At 39.4% G+C, this 21,431-nt stretch overlaps 1 protein-coding gene across 1 annotated transcript in view; it reads left to right on the forward strand.

Moving 5' to 3' along the window:
* MYO5A (myosin VA) overlaps positions 1-21,431 on the forward strand; it is a 207,123-nt gene that overhangs the window by 87,165 nt on the left and 98,527 nt on the right. The window contains exon 4 of the mRNA XM_077829326.1: positions 11,580-11,724. Within this exon, the coding sequence (XP_077685452.1) occupies positions 11,580-11,724 (145 nt within the window). The remainder of the gene's footprint in view (positions 1-11,579; positions 11,725-21,431) is intronic.

Below are 21,431 nucleotides of genomic sequence, written 5' to 3' on the forward strand. Positions count from 1 at the left end.
TCTATTACTGCTGTAGCTCCAGCCATGGTGTCAGGAATGGTAGGATTAATGTAGACCTGCAGCCAGGATTTTAATGATGCAGAGTACAGGCATTGAGACCGTGGTGCCCTGTCTACAGTAACTTGCTACCACTGATGGAACTACACCCAAGGATGGCGATGGAAATTTTTTGAAACAAAAAAGTTTAATGTAGATAAAACCTAATGGCTTGATCTTTCAAACACTTATCAGCAGGTACTGATTTCAGTGGGACTATGCCCACTAGTAAGTGTTCTCAGGATCAGGCTTTAAATTCCCTTGAATCTTACTGACTGTCTTGTGTTTGGGTTGTTTGCAACCCTCTATTTTGTTTGGTATCCATTTAGAAGCTTTAAAAAGGAATTTATTTTTATGCCAGGTTTTTTTTTTACATTTGGCAAACATGCTGCTTTTATGTTTTTCCTAGTGTTGCTTCAATTGACTGTACACCAGGCCTCTGCTAATTTTCCCTAATGTCTGGAAGACATGTGGAAAATTACTAAATCTGACAAACCATTAAAGGGCATAAAATGTTTTACTAAAAGGCAAGTTTGCTGAAGTTTGAAGAAGCTCTTCAGCCTTCTAAAAAAGTCTCAGCTGATGAGGATTGTGCAATTTGCATGTTAGGTTTATTAGAAGCATGTTGATCCAGGGTCTTTTGAAATCTTTAGGTTTCCAAGTGATCAAAGTGCGAACAAATGAGGTTTGATATGATAATTTTTGACATTATAGGACACCCAGAGCTGCGATCCAAGCTGTTATTGAGTCACTCTTTCTCCTTTACTCCATCACCACAGAATATTCTACATTATGGGAAATGTGAGCACGCACATAGTGTTTTAGGGCTTGTCTACAATTACAGAGCTGTAGTGTAATGAAGATGCTGCTTTCACCAACGGGAGAGCTTCTCCCATTGGTGTAGGTACTCCAGCTCCTTGAGAGGCACTACCTATGTTGACAGAAGAAGTCCTCCTGTCGACATAGCACTGTTTACACAGAGAGTTACATCAGTATAATAGGCGCCCACACCCCAGAGCGACCTAATTATACCAACATAAATTTGTAGTGTAGACCAGGACTTCGCGTAATAGCAAAAAAAAAAAAAAAAAAAGGGCGGGGGGGGGTCAATTGTTTGCTTGGTGAAATTCTTAGGAAAAAAACAGTAGTATATTTACTACTTTTTTTCCCACAGATATATCAAATAACTAACATGGTTACAGGGCTAGCTGCATCTTTGACCCCTCTCCGGTCTCTAAGTGCACCCCCTCAAATATTTGGCCTTTTGCCCTTACTTTTCTGGGGTGGGATCCTGCAAATGTCCCACTTTTAGCCTGGGCCCTGGGACACAGCACCCCTATGTTTCAACTGATTACTCAGCCAACCTGATGGGGGTTGTCACCTGCAAGTCTTCACTTTGGGATCTTGTGAGCAATGATTAATATAGATGACCAGACAGCTTTCTCCAGACAAAGCATTGTTTATGTCAGTGGTTCTCAACCAGAGGTATGTGAACCGCTGGGGGTATGGCAGATGTTTTCCAGGCGGTACATCAATTCTTCTAGATATTTGCCTAGTTTTACAATAGGCAACATAAAAAGCACTAGCAAAGTCAGTAAAAACTAAAATTTCATACAGTGACTTGTTTATATTGCTTTGTATATTATACACTGAAATGCAAGTACAATATTTATATTCCAATTGATTTATTTGATAATTATATGGTATAAATGAGAAAGGAAGCAATTTTTTCAGTAATAGTGTCCTGTGACACTTTTATATTTTTATGTCTGATTTTGTAAGCAAGTAGTTTTGTAGTGAGGTGAAACTTGGGGGTATGCAAGATAAATCAGACACCTGAAAGGGGTACAGTTGTCTGGAAAGGTTGAGAGCCAATGGTTTCTGTATTGCAGTAGGAACAAAGCATAACAAGAGAGAAAATCAAAGATATTAAAACAGAAGGCCTATAGATATGTTTCCTAGGGTATATCCAGGGCTGCCCCTAGACATTGTGGTGCCCTACACAGCCCCCTGCTGCAGTCCCCTGGGATGTAGCTCAGTGGAAGGGGTGGAGTGGGGGAGTGGGACTAGGGCAGAGGTGGGGTGCGGGTTTTGGGGAAGGGGTGGAGTGGGGGCGGGGCTGGGGCAGAGCAAGGGTGGGAAGAGGCAGGGCGGGACAGGGGCTATGGGGAAGGGGTGGAGTGGGCGTGGGGTGGGAGCGGAGGCAGCTTTCCTGGCCGGCTTAACTGGCCGGAGGATCAGGCTTTCCGCTAGAGCAGCATGCAGCCACATACGGACACCAGGAAATTTGGGGCAGTTTGGTGCCCCAAATTTCCTGGTGCCCTACGCAGCTGCATAGTTTGTGTCTGGGTAAGGATGGCCCTAGGTATCTCTACACTGCAAGTAGACACCCGCTGCTGGACTGTGTCAGCTGACTTGGGTTCGGGGTAAGAGGCTGTTAACTGTGGTGTAGATGTTTGGGGCTTGGGCTGATCACACCCGAATGTCTACACCACAATTATACACCCCATTAGTGTGAGCCAGAGTCAGCTGGCATGGGTCAGCCACAAATTTTTAATTACAGTGTAGACGTACCCCTAGAGGCCTGCCATGCCTTAGGCAGGTCTGTCTTCACTCCCTTCCTTGACCTCTGTGGTCTGTGAGAACCACTTCTCATCAATGATTCTCAACAACCACTCTCTCTCTCTCTTGGGAATGTCACTTTTAACCCCTCAGAAGCCCTTTGTCTCTTGTTCCCAGTTCTGTGTTGACAGACCTAGGAGGTTGGAGGTGGTACATCAAAGCAAATGGGTCTAGTATTGTCCCTGAAATGTGACTAAATAGGTGGCTATCTGAAGCTATTGCCCTCTTTCCCTCTTGGATGCAACCAGACCTTGCTTGAATTTATCCCTTGTATTCATATGTTACTGTCTTCTTAAGTCAGAAAAATAGAATATGTAATGTTCATAAGTTATTATAGAACAGCACCAAGTCAGTCATAGGGAAGCCAAGTGAAATGGGTGTGCACTTACAGAACTCAGTTTGCATGTGAAAACCATATGCAGTTACAGTAGAATCTCAGAGTTACAAACACCTCAGGAATGGAGGTTGTTCATAACTCTGAAATGCTCGTAACTCTGAACAAAACGTTAGGGTTGTTCTTTCAAACAACATTGACTTAATACAGCTTTGAAACTTTACTATGCAGAAGAAAAATGCTGCTTTTAACCATCTTAATTTAAATGAAAATGGGGCAGAAACAGTTTCCTTACCTTGTCAAATCTTTTTTTTAACTTTCCTTTTTTTTTTAAGTAGTTTGTTTAACACAGTACTGTACTGTACAGTATTTGCTTTTGTTTTTGTGTTTGCTGCCTGATTGTGTACTTCCAGTTCCAAATGAGGTATGTGGTTGACCGGTCAGTTCATAACCCTGGTGTTCATAACTCTGAGGTTCTACTGTACTTGATTTGTATATTCAAACATCAGAATTTGGGCTTTGTCTACACTACAGAACCTGTGTCGGTATAGCTATGTTGGCATAGCCTGCTAGTGTAGCTGCAGTGTACACTGAGAGAAGGAGTGTTCTGCTGGTATAGGAACGCCGCCTTCCTGAACCACCTCTTCTGTAAGCATAGCTGTATCAACAGTGGGTTTTTTGTGAGCATAGCTATGTCATTAGGAGATGTGGGTTTCTTTCAGACCCCTGACCGAGCTAGCTATCCTGGTATATACGTTTTTAGTGTAAACCAGGCCCCAGAAACATATTTGTTGAATTTACATTTTGCATGTTGGCCTTTGAAAAATTGACTCTTTAGTCACCTACTGTACACCCTAGAATGATATAAAGGTAGGTCAAATGAAGACTGAACAGGATTAATTTTCACTTTGATATAATCTTAAATCATTTTAAATTAAAGAAGGCTTGATAATTTTAGTGCAGTAATTGACCTGAGATCTGGAGGTAATTTGTTCAGCTCTGTTCATTATTTCTTCAAATCTGTTCAAATCTGAACAAAGATTTGTGAATGTTAAAAGGGAAAAGTGCATCTCCGTTATTCTAAGAACCTTCTGATAGCCATGTTTAAAGTTCAGTGAACCTTGCTGCTTATGTAACTGATGTATAAAATACTGCCCATTATGCAGTACAATGAGCCTAGATTTAGATAAATATCTAGCCATTTGTAGATTGATGACCACCCTCAAGATGAAAGAATTGGTGCTCTTTAGTTTGCGTGTATACAGGAAGAATCATATTAGCAACTGAGGGGTGCAAATTTAATATAATAAAAGAAAATGAAATGTTACCATGACCCTTGCATTAGTAGATTTATGTATTTCTTAAGGAAAATCCAGTGCAATTAAGATGGGTGTGACACAAAGTAGTAATTTTTGATAATATTTTTATGAAGCATACATCTGCCTCAGTTTGTCCTATATTTTGCATTGCTACCCAGTGTGAGGTAGGGGGTGGGAAGGATTAAGTTTGCTCTCGGGGCAGACTAAGAGATGAAGGTGTGTGTGTCACCTCCCTGTCTGGATGGAATGAAGAATCTTCAAGGAACTGGTTAAAACTCACCCAGATCAACATGGAGGTCCAGAGAGACAATACAAGCACCAATGACTCATGGATTTCCCCACCTCTCAGCAGGGAAGCTGACTAGAAACCCTCAACTCAAGATCAAAGGACTTGAAGGTGTGTGGTCAGGGAGAAAAATGTGGGTTCTGGAACAAGTCTGGGCTCTCTCCCCACAGAATTGACTAAGGAAGTCAGAGAGAAAGCCAGAGAGCCTGAAAATGAAGTTCACTACAGTTTGGCTGGTGAATTGCTCTGGAATGACCAGGGTAGACTGTACTTAAACTTTAATGTTTCTATGCTAACCTTAGGATGTTCTATGCTGTGTTCCCCTTGACTAATAAATCCTACTGTTTTGAAAATGCTGCTGGAATGTCACTGTAAATACTTGTTGAGGTGCATTAATCCCTGAAGTCTCTACCAGTAGTCTGTCTCAGTTGGACTTGCAGGACAGAGCTCACGGTGTGAAGCGGGAGCACTAAAGTCCCAGAGGTTCAGTCTCAAGAGGCGGTGAAGCCCTGTGGCCTACCTTAAAGGAAGAGTGACACCCCTTGGAGTCTGGCACACTGAAGGGGTTCCCTCAAGAGACTGATCCAAGTTAAGGAAGTAGCACTGATGCTGTGGGTATGGATGGAACCAAAAAAGTCCCATAGAAATTATTCTTAAAACCAGTAAAATTTATTAGTGAATTATGTCCTGCTATGGTATTTTATAGGTTGGCTTAAAAATTCTGTAGAAAGTGTATATAATTCTTTATTCAATTCTCTAGGGCTTTTCCATGAGGGATATTATTTGTCTTCTGAATCTATTCTGAAATAAAGTAATTTAGTATATTAAAGTCTGGACATTTGGCTTTGTTTTAGCTCAATGAGATTATTTTTGCCAGCATAGCCCAAAGCTGGATGGGATTGTTTTGAAGTTGCATAAAATCTGTGGTGTCTCATTGATTTGTTCCACGAGTCTGAGTAGTTTTAAGAAATTTTTTCTACGTTTATCACTGTTGAAGGCAAACTCCTCTCTAAGATGTCTAACAGATGTCTGAAACTAGGGAAGGAAGATATCTAGTATATTTCAAGTTGCAAAAAACTATTCCTGTTTGTTGCTAGATATGTAATTGTGTTTCTCAAAGTAAAAAATTATTAGTCATTTCAAATCATAACTATAAACTTAGACAATTTATATGAAGTTCAGTGCATTATTATGTATTTCTTAGCAGTTGTATAAATTGATGGGAACAACAGCCACATGATTTATTAATCTCTGAAATGAGCAGAGAATCTAATTGCTCATTTAGCTGTGGGAATCCAGTGACAAAGCATTGCTAGTGAAGAGAGTGACTGTGTCCCAAAATGTTTCTATGGCTTGAGTCAGTTGTTAGGCTGAGAGTCTTTATACTTGAGGCAGCGTAAGGATGCTTATGTTTGATTATTGCTTAATAAGTGCAAGGGGTATAAATAGTCTGTGGAGTCACTTGTATAGGAAGTTTAAAAATGGATCAATGACTATAAGTAGTTGGGTCCTCCATTGCAGCCATTTTATATATGGAGTTTTTCTCTGGGAAACTGTTAATAGCAGCCGAGTGTGTAAATGTAAGAGTAAGAGGCAAGAGTAAGAAGGAAAGGACAGAAATTCTCAAGGAATACTAAAGATCCCACATCTCTGGAAGAAGTGAGAAGGAAGGAGACTCAACAAAGACCATTTATTGTAGCCATTTTTTGTATGATAAATTTTCTTAGGGAACAACATGTTTTACTTAAATCTGATGTGAAAAACATTACCCTCATCCAGTTCTTTTGAGAAATCCTCAGAAGGGTAAAGCTTTTTATTAGGGCTGTCGATTAATCACAGTGAACTCACGCAATTAACGCAAAAAAATTAATCATGATTAATCGCAGTTTTAATCGCACTGTTAAGCAATAGAATACCAATTGAAATTTATTAAATATTTTGGATGTTTTTCTACATTTTCATATATATTCTGTGTTGTAATTGAAATCAAAGTGTATATTATTTTTTATCATAAATATTTGCACTGTAAAAATGATAAACAAAAGAAATAATATTTTTCAATTCACTTCATACAAATACTGTAGTATAATCTCTTTGTGGTGAAAGTGCCCTCAAAAATAAATATAAAGTGAGCACTATACACTTTGTATTCTGTGTTGTAATTGAAATCAATATATTTGAAAATGTAGAAAACATCCAAAAATATTTAAATAGTAGTCTATTATTGTTTAACAGTCTGATTAATCATGATTAATTTTTTTTAATCGCTTGACAGCCCTACTTTTTTTTTTTCCTGTGTAGGAAAATATAAAGTCAAAAGGTTACCTTGGACTAGGATCAGCTAAAATAGCTTCAGCCCTTGGCGTTTTTGTTTGTTAGCACTAATAATTTATTGATTCAGATTAGAAATTGGAATTTTTTTTCTGTACTGAAACAGACCTGTACTATTGTTTGTTTGTAAGTCTCTTTGCCAGTTCCACCAATGCCAGTGTCAATGAGATATTGAGGCTAACGTGCTTGTACCATTACTCCCCCATGTCTCTTCACAGTGTTGTAATCACTGTGCTTTCCTGCAGTTTGCAAGAGGTGGCAAACAGCCTCCTATTAGACAAGCAAGATATTTCTGAGGGCAGTTTATGGGAGGTGCTTCAGTAGCTAACAAGCAGCTGACACCCTTCTTCTCCAATACACCATATTGGAGCTCATCCATCATCAGTGAGACATGAGTTTGCTCCTAAGAACATAAGAATGGCCATCCTGCATCAGACCAATGCTCCATCTAGCCCAGTGTCCTGTCTTTGACAGTGGCCAGTGCCAGATGCTTCAGAGGGAATGAACAGAACTGGGCAATTACTGAGAGATCCGTTTTCTGTCTTCCAGTCCCAGCTTTTTGCAGTCAGAGGTTTAGGGACACCCAGAGAACGGGGTTGCGTCCCTGACCACCTTGGCTAATAGCTATTGATGGACCTATCCTCCATGAACTTATCTAATTCTTTTTTTGAACCCAGTTACACTTTTGGCCTTCACAACATCCCCTGCAATAAATTCTGTTCTGTGAAGGGGTAAATAACACTTCCTTATTCACATTCTCCACACCATATGATTTTATAGACGTCTCTCATGGCACCCCTTAGTCATCTCTTTTCTAAACTGAATAGTCCCAGTCTTTTCAATCTCTCCTCGTATGAAAGCTGTTCCATACCCCTAATAATTTTGTTGCCCTTTTCTGTACCTTTTCCAATTCAAATCTATCTTTTTTGAGATGGGGCAACCAGAGCTAAACGCAGTATTCAAAATGTGGACTTTCCATGGATTTATGTAGTGGCACTATGATATTTTCTGTCTTATTATCTATCCCTTTCCTAATGGTTCCTAACATTTTGTTAGCTTTTATGACTGCTGCTGCCTGTTGAGTGGATGTTTTCAGAGAACTATCCAGAATGACCCCAAGATCTTTCTTGAATGGTAACAGCTAATTTAGACCCATCATTTTGTGTATATAGTTGGGATTATGTTTTTCCAATGCTCATTACTGTGCATTTATCAACATTAAATTTCTTCTGCCATTTTGTTGCCAAGTCACTCTGTTTTGTGAGATCTCTTGTCACTCTTCACAGTCTGCCTTGGACTTAACTATCTTGAATAATTTTGTATTGTCTACAAAATTTGCCACCTCTCTGTTTCTCCCTTTTTCAAGGTCATTTATGAATATGTTGAACAGCACTGGTCCCAGTACAGTTCCTTGGGGGACACAACTGTTTGTCTCTCCACTGTGAAAACTGACCATTTATTCCTATCCTTTTCCCCCTATCTTTTAACCAGTTACTGATCCATGGGAGGACCTTCCCTCTTGTCCCATGACTGTCAGCTTTGCTTAAGAGCCTTTGGTGAGGGACCTTGTAAAGGCCTTCTGAAAGTCCAAGTATACTATGTCCCCTAGATCACCTTTGTCCACAAGCTTGTTGACAACCTTAAAGAATTCTAATAGATTGGAGGCACGATTTCCATTTACAAAAGCCATGTTGACTCTTCCCCAATGCATCATGTTCATCTGTGTGTCTGATAATACTATTCTTTATTATAGTTTCAACCTAGTTGCCTGGTACTGAAATTAGGTTTACTGACCTGTAATTGCCAGGATCAACTCTGGAGCCTGTTTTTAAAAAAATGGTATTATGTTAGTTAACCTCCAGTTATCTGGTACAGAGGTGGATTTAAGTAATAAGTTACCTACCCTAGTTGTTAGTTCTGCAATTTCATATTTGAGTTCCTTCAGAACTCTTGGGTAAATGCTATCTGGTCCTGGTGATGTATTAGTTTAATTTATCAGTTTGTTCTATAACCTCCTTTATTGACACCTCAATCAAGGATGGTTCCTCAGATTTGTTACCTAAAAAGAATGGCTCAGGTATGGGAATCTCCCTCACATCCTCTGCAGAGAAGTCTGATGCAAAGAATTCATTTAGCTTATCCACAATGGCCTTGTATTCCTTGAGTGCACCTTTACCACTTCCATTGTCCAGTGGTGCCACTGATTGATTGATTGTCTGGCTTCCTGCTTCTGATGTACTTAAAAAAATTGCTATTAGGTTTTCAGTCTTTTGCTAGTTGCTCTTCATATTCTTTTTTGATCTGCCTAATTATATTTTTACCCTTGACTTGCCAGAGTTTCTGTTTCTTTCTATCTCCCTCAGTAGGATTTGACTTCCAATTTTTAAAGGATGCCTTTTTGTCTCTAACCACCTCTTTTAGTCTATTGTTTAGCCATGGTGGCATTTTTTGGTTCTCTTGCTGTTTTTTTAATTTGGGTTACACATTTCATTTGAGTTTCTATTATGGTAGTTTTAAAAAGTTTCCATGCAGGTATTTCACTCTTTGGCTGTTCCTTTTAAATTTCCAGTTAACTAACTTCCTCATTTTTGTGTCGTTCCCCTTTTTTTGAAGTTAAATGCTACTGTGATGGGTTCCTTTGGTATTTTTCCCTTTACAAGGATGTTACATTTAATAACATTATGCTCACTATTACTGAGCAGTTCAGCTATATTAATTTCTTGCATCAGATCCTGGTCCCAGCCTCTTCATTGTGCAACTAGCTTAACTGTAGTCTTATTTATTTTTAATTTTGTGTGGGTGAATCTGGCTTTGCTGAGACGCCCAGAATGGTCTGGGCAGGCATTGTTCATCCTTCTGCACAAAGATCTGCCAGTGCACCTTAATTCTGATTTGTAGCACCTCGACTGTTCCATTCCTGTGCTCCTACCCAGCTCTGCCAGTGTACCTTGATACTGGTCTGTAACACCTCTGCTATTCCATTTCTGGGCTTCAGTCAAACTCAGACTACAAATTGTTTGGTACGTCTGTGATGGGGACTAGAATATGATCCAGTTATTTCCTTCTAACTAACTTTTTATTAGCTGCTCATATTTTCAGTTGCAGGATTTATAAAATTGGCACCTAAAAAAATTCCCTTAACTTGCAGGTGGGTAGGTGTGCATGTGTTCATTCTTGACTCCTCATTAAATCATAAGGGCTTTGCATCTTTTTTTTAAAAAAATAATAGCGACTTTAAGTTCAAGTCCCTGAGTAATCCCAGTAAAGTCATGGCTGATGGAAAAACACTGAGGTCTTTGTATCACAGATTACATAGTTATGTCTTGATGTATAACATGTAATATATTTAACGGAGCAGAAGAGAATCCTTCCAATCCTTTTCTGAAAGGTATTTGCTTATTAGAAAGCTTGTCTGTATTTTTATTTTGTTGTTTGCTTGATCTGTAAATATATGACATGATTTAGTCGTCTGTAAAACTGGGATGATATTTGGAGCAGCAGGTCCAGATTTCAGATGCCTTTTCTTTGCTATTCCAAGAAAAATGTTCCACCTACTTTATGTCTCAGTCATAATATTTAGGCCTGTTCAGTATCTGAATTACAGACTTTTAGTGCTTTATTGAAAAAGTGAAGGTTGATTTCTGAGTATATTTAGATATGACACTGCTATAGAAATATCTGGTATGGGGGAATGAGGTAGATACCTTCATTCAAGTTGTCTTTCATAGAATGATCCCTGGTGTGCTTATTAGACGGCCACAGCTAGGGTTACAGATTCTTTCTGTCCACATGGCAACTGCTTCCCTACGTGGCAGTCGTGAGAGACTTGAAATGGGAGATATAGTAAGTTACAAATATTGGCCTGACTTTCAGCTTGGTCTGAAATAATTGTGGGAGTGTGTTATAGCACTTTTAAATGTCTAACTATTTGTTTTCAAAGTTCAGTCAGGAGGCTAGGTGTGCCAGCTCTATGCAGTATACGTACATTTATTTCTGAGCACTTGTTGGAGGCCACTATTCAAAATCCGGCCATTGTTTATTAGAAATATTTATACCAAATTTCTAATACTAGTTCTTTTGTACTAAAAATTTATAATATTGGCATGTGATGCCATAACATCATGCACAAATGGTTGACATGTCTGACATCATTAAGCCATTATGGGAGAAGTGGGCATTATTTTATTTCAGAGCCTTTCTGTTAGATCCCAACAATTGTAACTGAGCAAATCAGAGGCCATGATTTATAATAAAAGATGGGAAGTACAGTCCTCACTGATCTTGTTACTGGATAGAGCTGGCCGTTCATCATCAGTCAATGTCAGGCTGACTTACTCTAAATTCAAGCAACATTTCATTCTTCAAACCCAAAACTTTAAAAATGGGGAAAGGGTAAAAGTCCTCCCTGGCAATTTTCTTACAAGCAAGAAAGTAAACTGTGTTCAAACTTTCAGGATTCAAATTTAGTACCTAATCCAAAACCCATCAAAATATTGTCTTTCCATTTACTTCAGTGGGCTTTGGATCAGGTCTTTATTCTCCTCCAAGCTAAACATTTAAGAAAGATTAGAACAACATACACCTGGCTTTTGACACTTTTACATTTCTAAGTCAGCCATTATTAATAGCTTTTGTTCCATTTCTTTTGTAGGTATCGTCTTGGTAGCCATAAATCCTTATGAGCAGCTACCTATCTATGGCGAAGATATCATCAATGCATACAGTGGTCAGAATATGGGGGATATGGATCCACACATCTTTGCTGTGGCTGAAGAAGCATATAAACAGATGGCCAGGTTTGTGAAAAAACAACCTTTGAATTCTGTGTTTCCCATAGGAATGAGGTCTTAAGTTCCCAGTCAGTGGACTTGATTTTGCTTTTATTTGTACTTAGTAGATGGTGTTAAGTCTGTTTGCTCCACTGTTTTATTAAATTTCAAAACCTAAAACCCATGAAATTAGTAAAACAATAAAAACAATCTTTTGTCTCTTACAGACAGTACTCATTTGATAGGTAATGGGAAGGATCCATTGGAACTGTTCCGAATTTAGGTTTAAAATTTGATCAGATCTGTAAGGGACAATGTTGTTTCAGACTGATAAGTAATAGAGGGCTATTTTTGGACTACTAACTATTTTTAAGGAACAAATAATTGTGCTTTAAGAATGCAAATATTTTACAGTATTTACGTATAACCCCAACAGAAAAGATAGTTAATCTATGGGTAATCTTAACAATACCCAGACTTTGGAGAACTGTCTCTTACCCATATCAGTGAAGCCAGAGCTGTACAATTTGGGTTTGGAAAATAACTCAGCATCCAGTATTTTAAGGGGCAAAAGAAAATAACATAGAGAGTGTCTGAAGGGTACAGATACGTGAAATTAAAATACTGTAATGATGCCACTACTGCAAGACAGTGAATTCTTACTTTAAGTGTTCTTTGAAAACGGATTGTTCAACCTAGGAAAGTGGGCTGTGAAATCCAGCCTGTCTCTCTCAAGGTCATGCCAACCTGACAATTTGAAATATTTCAGTTTTTTGAAAGGGTGTGTCTTCATGTACAGTTAACAAAATTGATCCTCATGTCCTATTGTTATGGATAGAAGTTTTTTACATCCTTGTCCTTCAAGACATATAGCCAGTAAACAAGATGGCTGAGTTTTTCATTGTGGTGAGGCAATTATGCAGTACCCTCTGAGAATGGAGCAGAGCGCAGATGGGGTGAAAGTGATGAGATGGACACCTTAGTTTAACTGCATGCTCAGTTAAGAATGTGTAAGGGAAAAGGAGGGAATAATATGCTTAAAGGGCAGAAGCTTGGTGAGTCCTCTATGTGAAAACACTGAGTTGCATGTTGACCACATAATACACCCATTTCAAAAGAATAGTAGAGCATGGTGCAGTAAGTGTTGATGTAGCATGTTCATAGACTGCTTCTGTCTTGAAATACACGACATATAGACTGCTATGTATACCTTGCATACATGTACATGCTTTTTCACAGCAGTCTTTATGTCGGGTATTTCAAGACAGTAGCAGTCTATGAGTGAGCTACATAAGGTACCCAACATCTAGATTGCTATGTGTATTTCAAGAACTTGACTTGGAATCTACCCTCCACCTCCAAGCACCCTAAGGACGAAGAGGGGAACAAAGAACCAAAGAACAAAGTAATGCCAAGCTGTCACGGATGTACCATCTGCTGATTAAAAATCACTTCAAACGAGGGAACAGTGATTGAATGTCACTTCAAACGTAAAAGCAGCGTGATGAAGCAAATTCCATAGACTGGTATAGGAGTGAATTCCTATAAAAACAGAACCTAAAAACTGAGAACTTTGAGTCTGGTTCTGCAACCATCCTCAAGGAGCATCAGATAATATAACATTGCCCGCATTCTCCACCAATTATGTTATACCAATAAAATAAAAACCAGGAGGATCTTATTAAAGGGGATAAGGCAAAATGCCACATTTATTGTGAATACAGGACGAATCAGAGTAAGCAATCAGTTATAGCTATAACATTTCATTCACTCACACACACCATACACTTCATTCACTCACACACACCATACACACACAAGTTCTGCAAAGTTGTTCTAGTTACCAGCCTATGGGTTGCTCGTGCCAAGTCACTGGCCAGGTAGCCTAGACACGAGGGTGGAGCCAAGTCTTGTCAGATGCACATCTGATGCTCCTGGAGGGTGGTTGGAGAACCAGACTCAAAGTTCTCAGTTTTTAGGTTCTGTTTTTATAGGACTTCACTCCTATACCAGTCTATGGAATCTGCTTCATCACGCTGCTTTTATGTTTGAAGTGATAATCAATCACTGTTCCCACGTTTGAAGTAATGTTTAATCAGCAGATAGTACGTCTGTGACAGCTCAGTGTTATTTTGTTCTTTGGTTCTTCATTCCCCTCTTTGCCCTTGGGGTGCTTGGGGGTGGAGTGTAGATTCCGGTTTGCCCTCGGGGTCACCCGGTCATTTCACTCCATACATTCTTCAGCCATGTGATATTGGGATTGTAATTCTCAAGCCGGCATTTCTAATCTTTTATCACCCGTTCAAGCCAAACATACATTTGCATTCACCCTCTATTTCACTTTAAAATATTTCTTATTACATGTCTATTTTATTACCTATCCTTCCTTTAACATAGCCCTTCCACAACTACTGGGGTATGCCAGGCCTCAATAGATCTGTCCATACTACTCGCTACACAGGAAAAGAAAACAAGCAAGATAAAGAGTACCAAGGGTGAGAGCCAACAAAACTTATTGTTGTGTTCCGGAGGACAGTTGTTTTTACAAAGTTCTTATCACTTCTTAGAACAGACTCTTTGTCTAGGGATGTGCTGGTACAATTAGCACCAACCTTGTAAATTTTACAAAGAGGCATTTATTTCAATTAGTGCAGCCTTGGTGTCTTAGCTGGGAAACCTATCTCTTTCTAATGTTCAGGCTCAGCCTAGGGCCTGGATTTAAATTTTAATCCAACACAGCATTCTGTATGTCGGGTATTTCAAGACAGTAGCAGGCTATGAGTGAGCTACATAAGGTACCTGACATCTAGATTGCTATGTATATTTGAAGAACTTGGCTTCGACTAAAGAGCTGTGTATAGAATTTGGTGTGGATGAAATAGCAATCATATTTTCGCTTATAGCTGCTTCCATCTGGGGGACTCATTGCTTTACAGACATTAATGAATTAACCCTTGTAAATGTCTGTGAGGTGGTAATTTATTTCTGTTACGCAGAAGGGGAACTGAGACAAACAGGCAATAAGTGACTTGCCCAAGGTTACCCAGTCTATGGCAGTGTGACCTCCAGTCTTGTGCCTTAACCCAACACCATCCTTCCTCCAGCAATATTTCAGTAGTTCCAATTTCTCGAATAATAACTAATTTCTTTTAGAATGCGTTATGAGATGTTAACAGATGTGGAAATGATATTTTAAAATATTTAGCACTAATAAACTGAAATCATTTGTTTGTGTGCCTAGAGAATGTTATAACAAATTTATTCCTTTGTGAATTTATTTATAAAAGTTACTGTCATTTAAAGTGTAATTTAAGCATACGTTGGAATTATAGGTGAGTATTTCAGCACCCCATTCATTAAATAACTATACAGAATTTCTCTGCACTGAAGTAGTGAGCTACTTGTTTACATATTATGCCTATTCTTAAGTGCTTTTTTCCTTTCTCCATTTTGTACTACTTATCTTTTCTTCCGTTTGCCCTTGACTCTTTATTTAACATGCCTAATGTGTTGTCTCTTTATGTCCAAGTTCTTAGTCTCTTACTATTATTAATTTTTTTTATGATGATGCATATTATCCTCCTCTTTGTGGCTTCTCTCTGGGCCATTACTGCTTTAATCTCACTTTTATTTGCATTCTTTAGCTATGGAGGCTAAAATCCATAATACATATTAAAATTGCAATTTGTCTGTTGGATTTTTTTTAAAAAATAGGTTAAGTCATCATAGGCTTTAAGGCCAGAAGGGACCATCATGACCATCTAGTCTGACATCCTGCACATTGCAGGCCATAGAACCTTACCCACCCACTCCTATAATAGATCCATAATCTCTGGCTGAGTTACTGAAATCCTCAAATCATGATTTAAAGACTTCAAGTTACAGAAAATGCACCATTTACACTACTTTAAACCTGCAGGTGACCCATGACCCATACTATAGAGGAAGATGCAAACCCCCAGAGTCCCTGCCAATATGATCCAGGGGAAAATTCCTTTGCGACCCCAAATATGGCAATCAATTAGACCCTGAATATGTGGGCAAGACCGACCAGCCAGACACTTGGGAAAGAATTCTCTGAAGTAACTCAGAGCTCTCCCATCTAGTGTTCCATCACTGGTCGTTGGAGATATTTGCTGCTCGCAATCACAGATCAGCTATATGCCATTATAGGCAGTATCCTCCATACCATCCCCTCCATAAACTTATCAAGTTCTGTCTTGAAGCCCTGCTCCCCTAGGAAGGCTGTTCCAGAACGTCTCTCATCTGATGGTTAGAAACCTTCATCTAATTTCAAGCCTAAACTTGCTGATGGCCAGTTTATATCCATTTGTTCTTGTTTCCTTAAAGATTTGATTATTTCATTCTTCATTAGTGATTAAATATTCATATGACTGCTATATTTAGGGCAATAATCTCAGTGTTTTATGGTAGGCCTTGTTGTATTCTCTTGGAAGGTCATGTTTTCCCATCATTTTTAATTCTTCCTGATACTATATATTTAAATTGTCTCTAGCATAACTAGTCATGATACTCTTTTATACCTGAAATTCAGTGGGCATATCTTAATATTTGCACCTTGGAGCTACTTTAATAATTTATATATTAATGTTTTTTTTGGTTTTGCCAACTTGATTATTTCCCCCCAATGTAGATGATAGATGAGAAAACTCTCTTTCATAATTAGATGACCTGTCTATGGTTTCCTGGAAGTGTGGACAGTTCCATTGAAAGTGGTTGGTTATAAGTTAACATTGACCATTAATTGCTTGCACTGTGCTTTGAAAAAGTAAGGTGCTAAGTAAATGCTGAATGTTAGTATTACTACAGTCCATAAGGCTCACTCCTAGCGTCAGTGGGCACTGACTGACATTCAGCAGCTCACAGCATCAGTTCATGTAAAGCAACAAATCTAGGTATGTTTTAGATCAAGGGTGTCAATCTTACTTTGTAGAGAGTTCTGAATTTCAATTTTAATGATAGTCCATGAGCTGGTATATACATTTAAGACTCCTCCACAGTGGAGTTAACTGTTAAGCAGATGTTTTTGAAATGTCAAGGGTAGAACATGGCCTTTTGTTTCTTTTACTCCCCCATTTTCTTTTCTCTTGTTCCCTCTTTTCTGTCTGTGTCTTTTTTGCTTTCTGCATCTCCCTTCCTGCCACAGCTACCAGCTTCTCACTCTGACCGCTTCCCCACTCCAAATAAAATAAACAATGAAATAGTTAATGCTTACATTTAAAATGTCATTAGACTTCAGGGCTACCAAGCCAGTGAAATTACTGGCAGGTGGGAAAATTCTATTCACACCTCTGCAGACTCAGACAAATGACACTGCATCGTTCTACACTCAGTTCAGATTTGAAAGGTTGTTTTTGCAAAAATGAGGGCTAGATATTTCTGTTTAAAAAAAAAACAACAAAAAAACCCCTGAGATTCTGCAGAATCTGACTATGCCGTGCAGGTCACATAACTATCTCCTGTGGGACGGATCTGGCCAGTGCAGCGTGGTTGAGATCTCTGTTTTTACATCACTTTTGTGCATATGGGCCCAATCCTGTAAATCTCTACTCCCAAATAATTTCACTGGGATGGATTGTACACTTCCTGCCCTGCCTCCAGTACACTCATGGAGGGGTCTTTGCCCAGATCTCCTCTTCCATGTGGAAAGGGGGTTCAGCTGCCTCTATGGCATTGATCCCACCCTCTCCCACCTTGATCTGGTAGAGCCCAGTCTGGGGGGTCTATCCTGGGGGAAGCCAAGAGAGGATCAAACAGGCTGAAAGAGAACATATCAGCTCCTTTCCAGCCTTCTGAATCTTATGCATAGCATCCTGGAGGCAGCTGTGGCCAGGAGAGTGTCTCTGTTAGAGCTACTCCAATGGAGTCACAATATCATGAAGCTCCACTGGTGGGAAAAAGTTGGTGCAGAGGCTCAGGCTCTCAACCCAGATGATCCAGGCATCCCACAGCTCCCTGGGATCTGCCAGATTTGGAGGGTGAGACACGTGACTGTTTTGCTGTGGGACAAACCATTCTCCTGACAGGGTGATGTTGGGGAATCTCAACAAATGTTTCCTTGCAGAATTTTCTTTCTGTGGAACCCCACTCCGGGTTTTAATGTAGAAAGAGACAGTACGGCCCACTGACTTCTGTGGAGCTCCTCTTGTGACAACTTGCATGAATAATTCTTACTAAGGTGAATACATTTGCCTGATAGGTCCTTATACTGGTAATTTTACATTGGACAATGAGCATGAATTTTCCCTTGAGCCTTCTCTTTCTATTTCTATATGTTTTAGGTTTTGTATCGTAACCATTGCCAGGTTGTGTGTGTGTGTGTGTGTCTTGCATGCTCTCATTCTCTCATTCCTCATATGTCAAATGCTTCATCTGAACAAGTTTAAACAGATTTTGGCCAGACGTTTTAGTAAGATGTGCAATAGAAAAAGAAGCAAATGGCCGTTGACACACTCGTCTCTGTCTTGGAAACATAAATCACATAATTAGCATTTGGACTCTTGCATGTTTTGACCTCTTTTTTTGGAACTACAATGCTAAGTGGTGTAAGAGTCAGCATTTCCCAAATGTTAACACAAGTTGTCTTATTTCAGTCTTACTCCTGTAGAAAATAACTGTGGTAAATACGTGACATAAGTTGGCAAACATTGATTTTTTTAATTGCAAATGCTGTATTGCCCATGAAAGCAGTCCTCTAAGGAATTACAGTGCTGTATCTTCCAGGCTGGTTCTGTGTTGCCTTTTCTCTGAGTACAACCTGCTGATACTCCAATTTACAAAATATTTCAGTAAAATAGTAAACCTTTTTTGGAGGCATTCCAAAATCAGCATAAGAAAGCTGTAACCCTCAACAGGTACAACTCCTCTTCCCTTTCCCTCTTTCTTTACTGTTTATGATGTCTGTGTCTGAAGAGAATATGGGGATGATTGTGAACTGCAATAACACGAGACTTATTATTTTCAGATTCCTATCAGTATAATATATAACTAGAGGTTTTACAAAAAGAAAAGGAGTACTTGTGGCACCTTAGAAACTAACCAATTTACTGGTTTTAGTTGACTCTATTCTTTTCTATACTGTGTAATGGGAGCACATTACATGTGTATATTTAGGATAATCACGGTGCATTCTCATCCAGGCTTAGAGTGGCTCCTGGATACTGTTGAAATCACCATTTTCAATTTAAATAAAAGAACTTGCCTGCTGGTTCTGTAGCAGAATCATGCAGAGGAGATTCAGTTGGAAATAGAATTACATAATGATGAGAACCCTATAAAACTCAACAAATCCCGGAGTCAAAAGGGACACTGCCAAATAATTTTGTATTAAAAATAATAATGATTTGACAGAACCTGAGGTGAATAGAATTTTTTTAAATTACATTGTTTTTAATGTCAGCTTCTCCTAAATACATCTAAATATATCTGTACCTTGGCAGTGTTGGAAAGTAGGCTGAGGAAAACTGAGTCAATTAATGTTTTTTGACTCTTTGAAATTTCACTTGTGCCAAAGTGCCAAAATTGTTTCACAGAATCTGCTTTTACCTTCAAAACGTTGCACAGAGGTATCTTGGCAACCACCTTGGGAAATTTTGGCTCATGGACAGATAGCAGTGGGTAGAAAAACATATGAACAATCACACACATTTGTAATGTATACACAAATATTCATCAGATTAGGTGGAGATGGAAATAGCACTTCATAGACTAAAGGAGGAGGAAAAAGCAGGATAGTCCAGTGGTTAGGGTGCTAGTCTGGGATGTGGGAGTTCACGGTTCAATTTCCTATTCCTCCACAGATCTTGTGTGTGACTTTGGGCAGTCAGTGTCTCTGTGCTCAGTTCCCAATTTGCAAAATGTGAGTAATAGGGAAGTGATATCTCATAGGGGTGTTGTGAGCATGAATACATTGAAGACTGCAAGGTGTTCTGATACTATGGTAATAGTCTGGATAGACAGGTATATGCAAGGAGATCTTTATCAAATATTTAAGGCTTCCCTTTAGTATATGTGCAGACATGTTTAGTAGCGGTAAGAGGTAAGAAGAGTAGAAACAGCAGCCTGATCTTTCTACACAACAGAAGCAAGCAGTGACCTAGATGATTAGTGAACTAGAGGACAATGGCCACTTTTGAGAGCTCTGGCTGCTTATTGGGAGAAACAGGGCCATCTCCCCAAAGTTCAGTATCCTGGGGTTAACATGGAGGTAGTGGATTCTGCCATTTCCTGTTCTGTTTCACCAGTAATGGACTCCTCCTTTGGCTCAGCTACTGGTTCAGCTGTTGCAAGCTCATCCTCCTTCCACAGACTCTGGAGATGCAGAAAGCTCTCAAATGGAGGTGGCGTCTCCCTCTTAACCAGAATTTGGAGGAGTTAGAATGTGCAGAGGGCATTATTGTTATGGTGTGGCAACTGACAAGCCAACCTGTTCAGAATAGTGTCCCCAAACCATGACTGATTTTTATAACCTGCACACCATATGACCACAACAGGGAATAAATTGCAATCCATAGTATTAACGTAGTCAAACTACATATCGGAGCACACAGCAAACTGATCTCATCAGAATAAAGATGGTAGACCAGCCTCAACGTGGAAAAATTACATATGAATGTCGTGACTGCAGAATCTTGGAGAGTTCAGAATGTGGAAATATACCTGGCTTATGGACTGGGGAGACCCCATCATCTTACACAATCTTTTGTCCCCACATGGTTCCCTCTATCCTGCAGGCTCTGTGCAAGATACTTTTCTGACAACTTCCCAATGTTCCTACCTACTGTCATCTTCTTGTGGAGAAGGACTGATGACCATCTCCCAATATCTCTTTGGTGGATGGACCACTCTCCCCTGCAGAGTGTTTGGGGGGGCCAGGTAAAGCAGCTCTTCACACTTGTGCGCACACAGAGGCTCTGCCCATTCATGGACCAGGACTCCATTGTGCTGGGTGCTTTACACACAGAACAGAACGATGATGGAGTTATATGAATTTGCAGCATCTCACTGGAGTAATTTAGTTTAGGGTTGTACTCATAAAATAAGAATTAAAAAGGAAAATGTCCTTTCCTGCTGAAGGTAAGTGTATTTGTGAATTATGAAGGACGTGTAGGCCCCCCCCCCCCGCCCACTGGGACTGTGCTTGCTGACTGTGTCTTCAGGATGCAGCTATGATATGTCATAATTGACATCTAGTCTTTTGTCCTGCTTGTTTGGACTAATGATTGTCTGCAGGCAGTGAAGGGGTTAAATGTGGTTATAATTGGAGCCTGGAGTTCATATGAGCTGTCCTGCTGATTTCTGTGCAATAAGCTTTAGCAGCCTGTTGCAGCAGTGACCTCAACCAACTAATCCCTGGGGAAATCAGTTTCATTTTGCTGGGTCATCTTTGTGCCCCTCCAGAGTGCAATCTGTCATGATTTTGGAGCCGGTGCTGACCACAGTTTTCTCCATTTGTATGTGTTCAGTATGTCCAGAAAAACTACAATTAATCAATTATAGTTTCACCTCTTGGCATTTTTACATTCTAGAGCTACACTTCCGGGACCCAATTAAAATTGTAAGCTATGTGAATTGCTGTTAATATGTCTTGTTTGTTTAGAAACTGTACATGCTGTTTTCAAGGTTGTTCCTTAAAGCTTTTACCAAGTCGCTGTTGTGCAGAGTCACGGAAGGTTGACAGACTTAAGGAGCTTCAGTCTTTTGTATGGAAAAGA

Source organism: Eretmochelys imbricata, chromosome 10, assembly GCF_965152235.1.
Source record: "Eretmochelys imbricata isolate rEreImb1 chromosome 10, rEreImb1.hap1, whole genome shotgun sequence".
Taxonomy (NCBI): domain Eukaryota; kingdom Metazoa; phylum Chordata; order Testudines; family Cheloniidae; genus Eretmochelys; species Eretmochelys imbricata.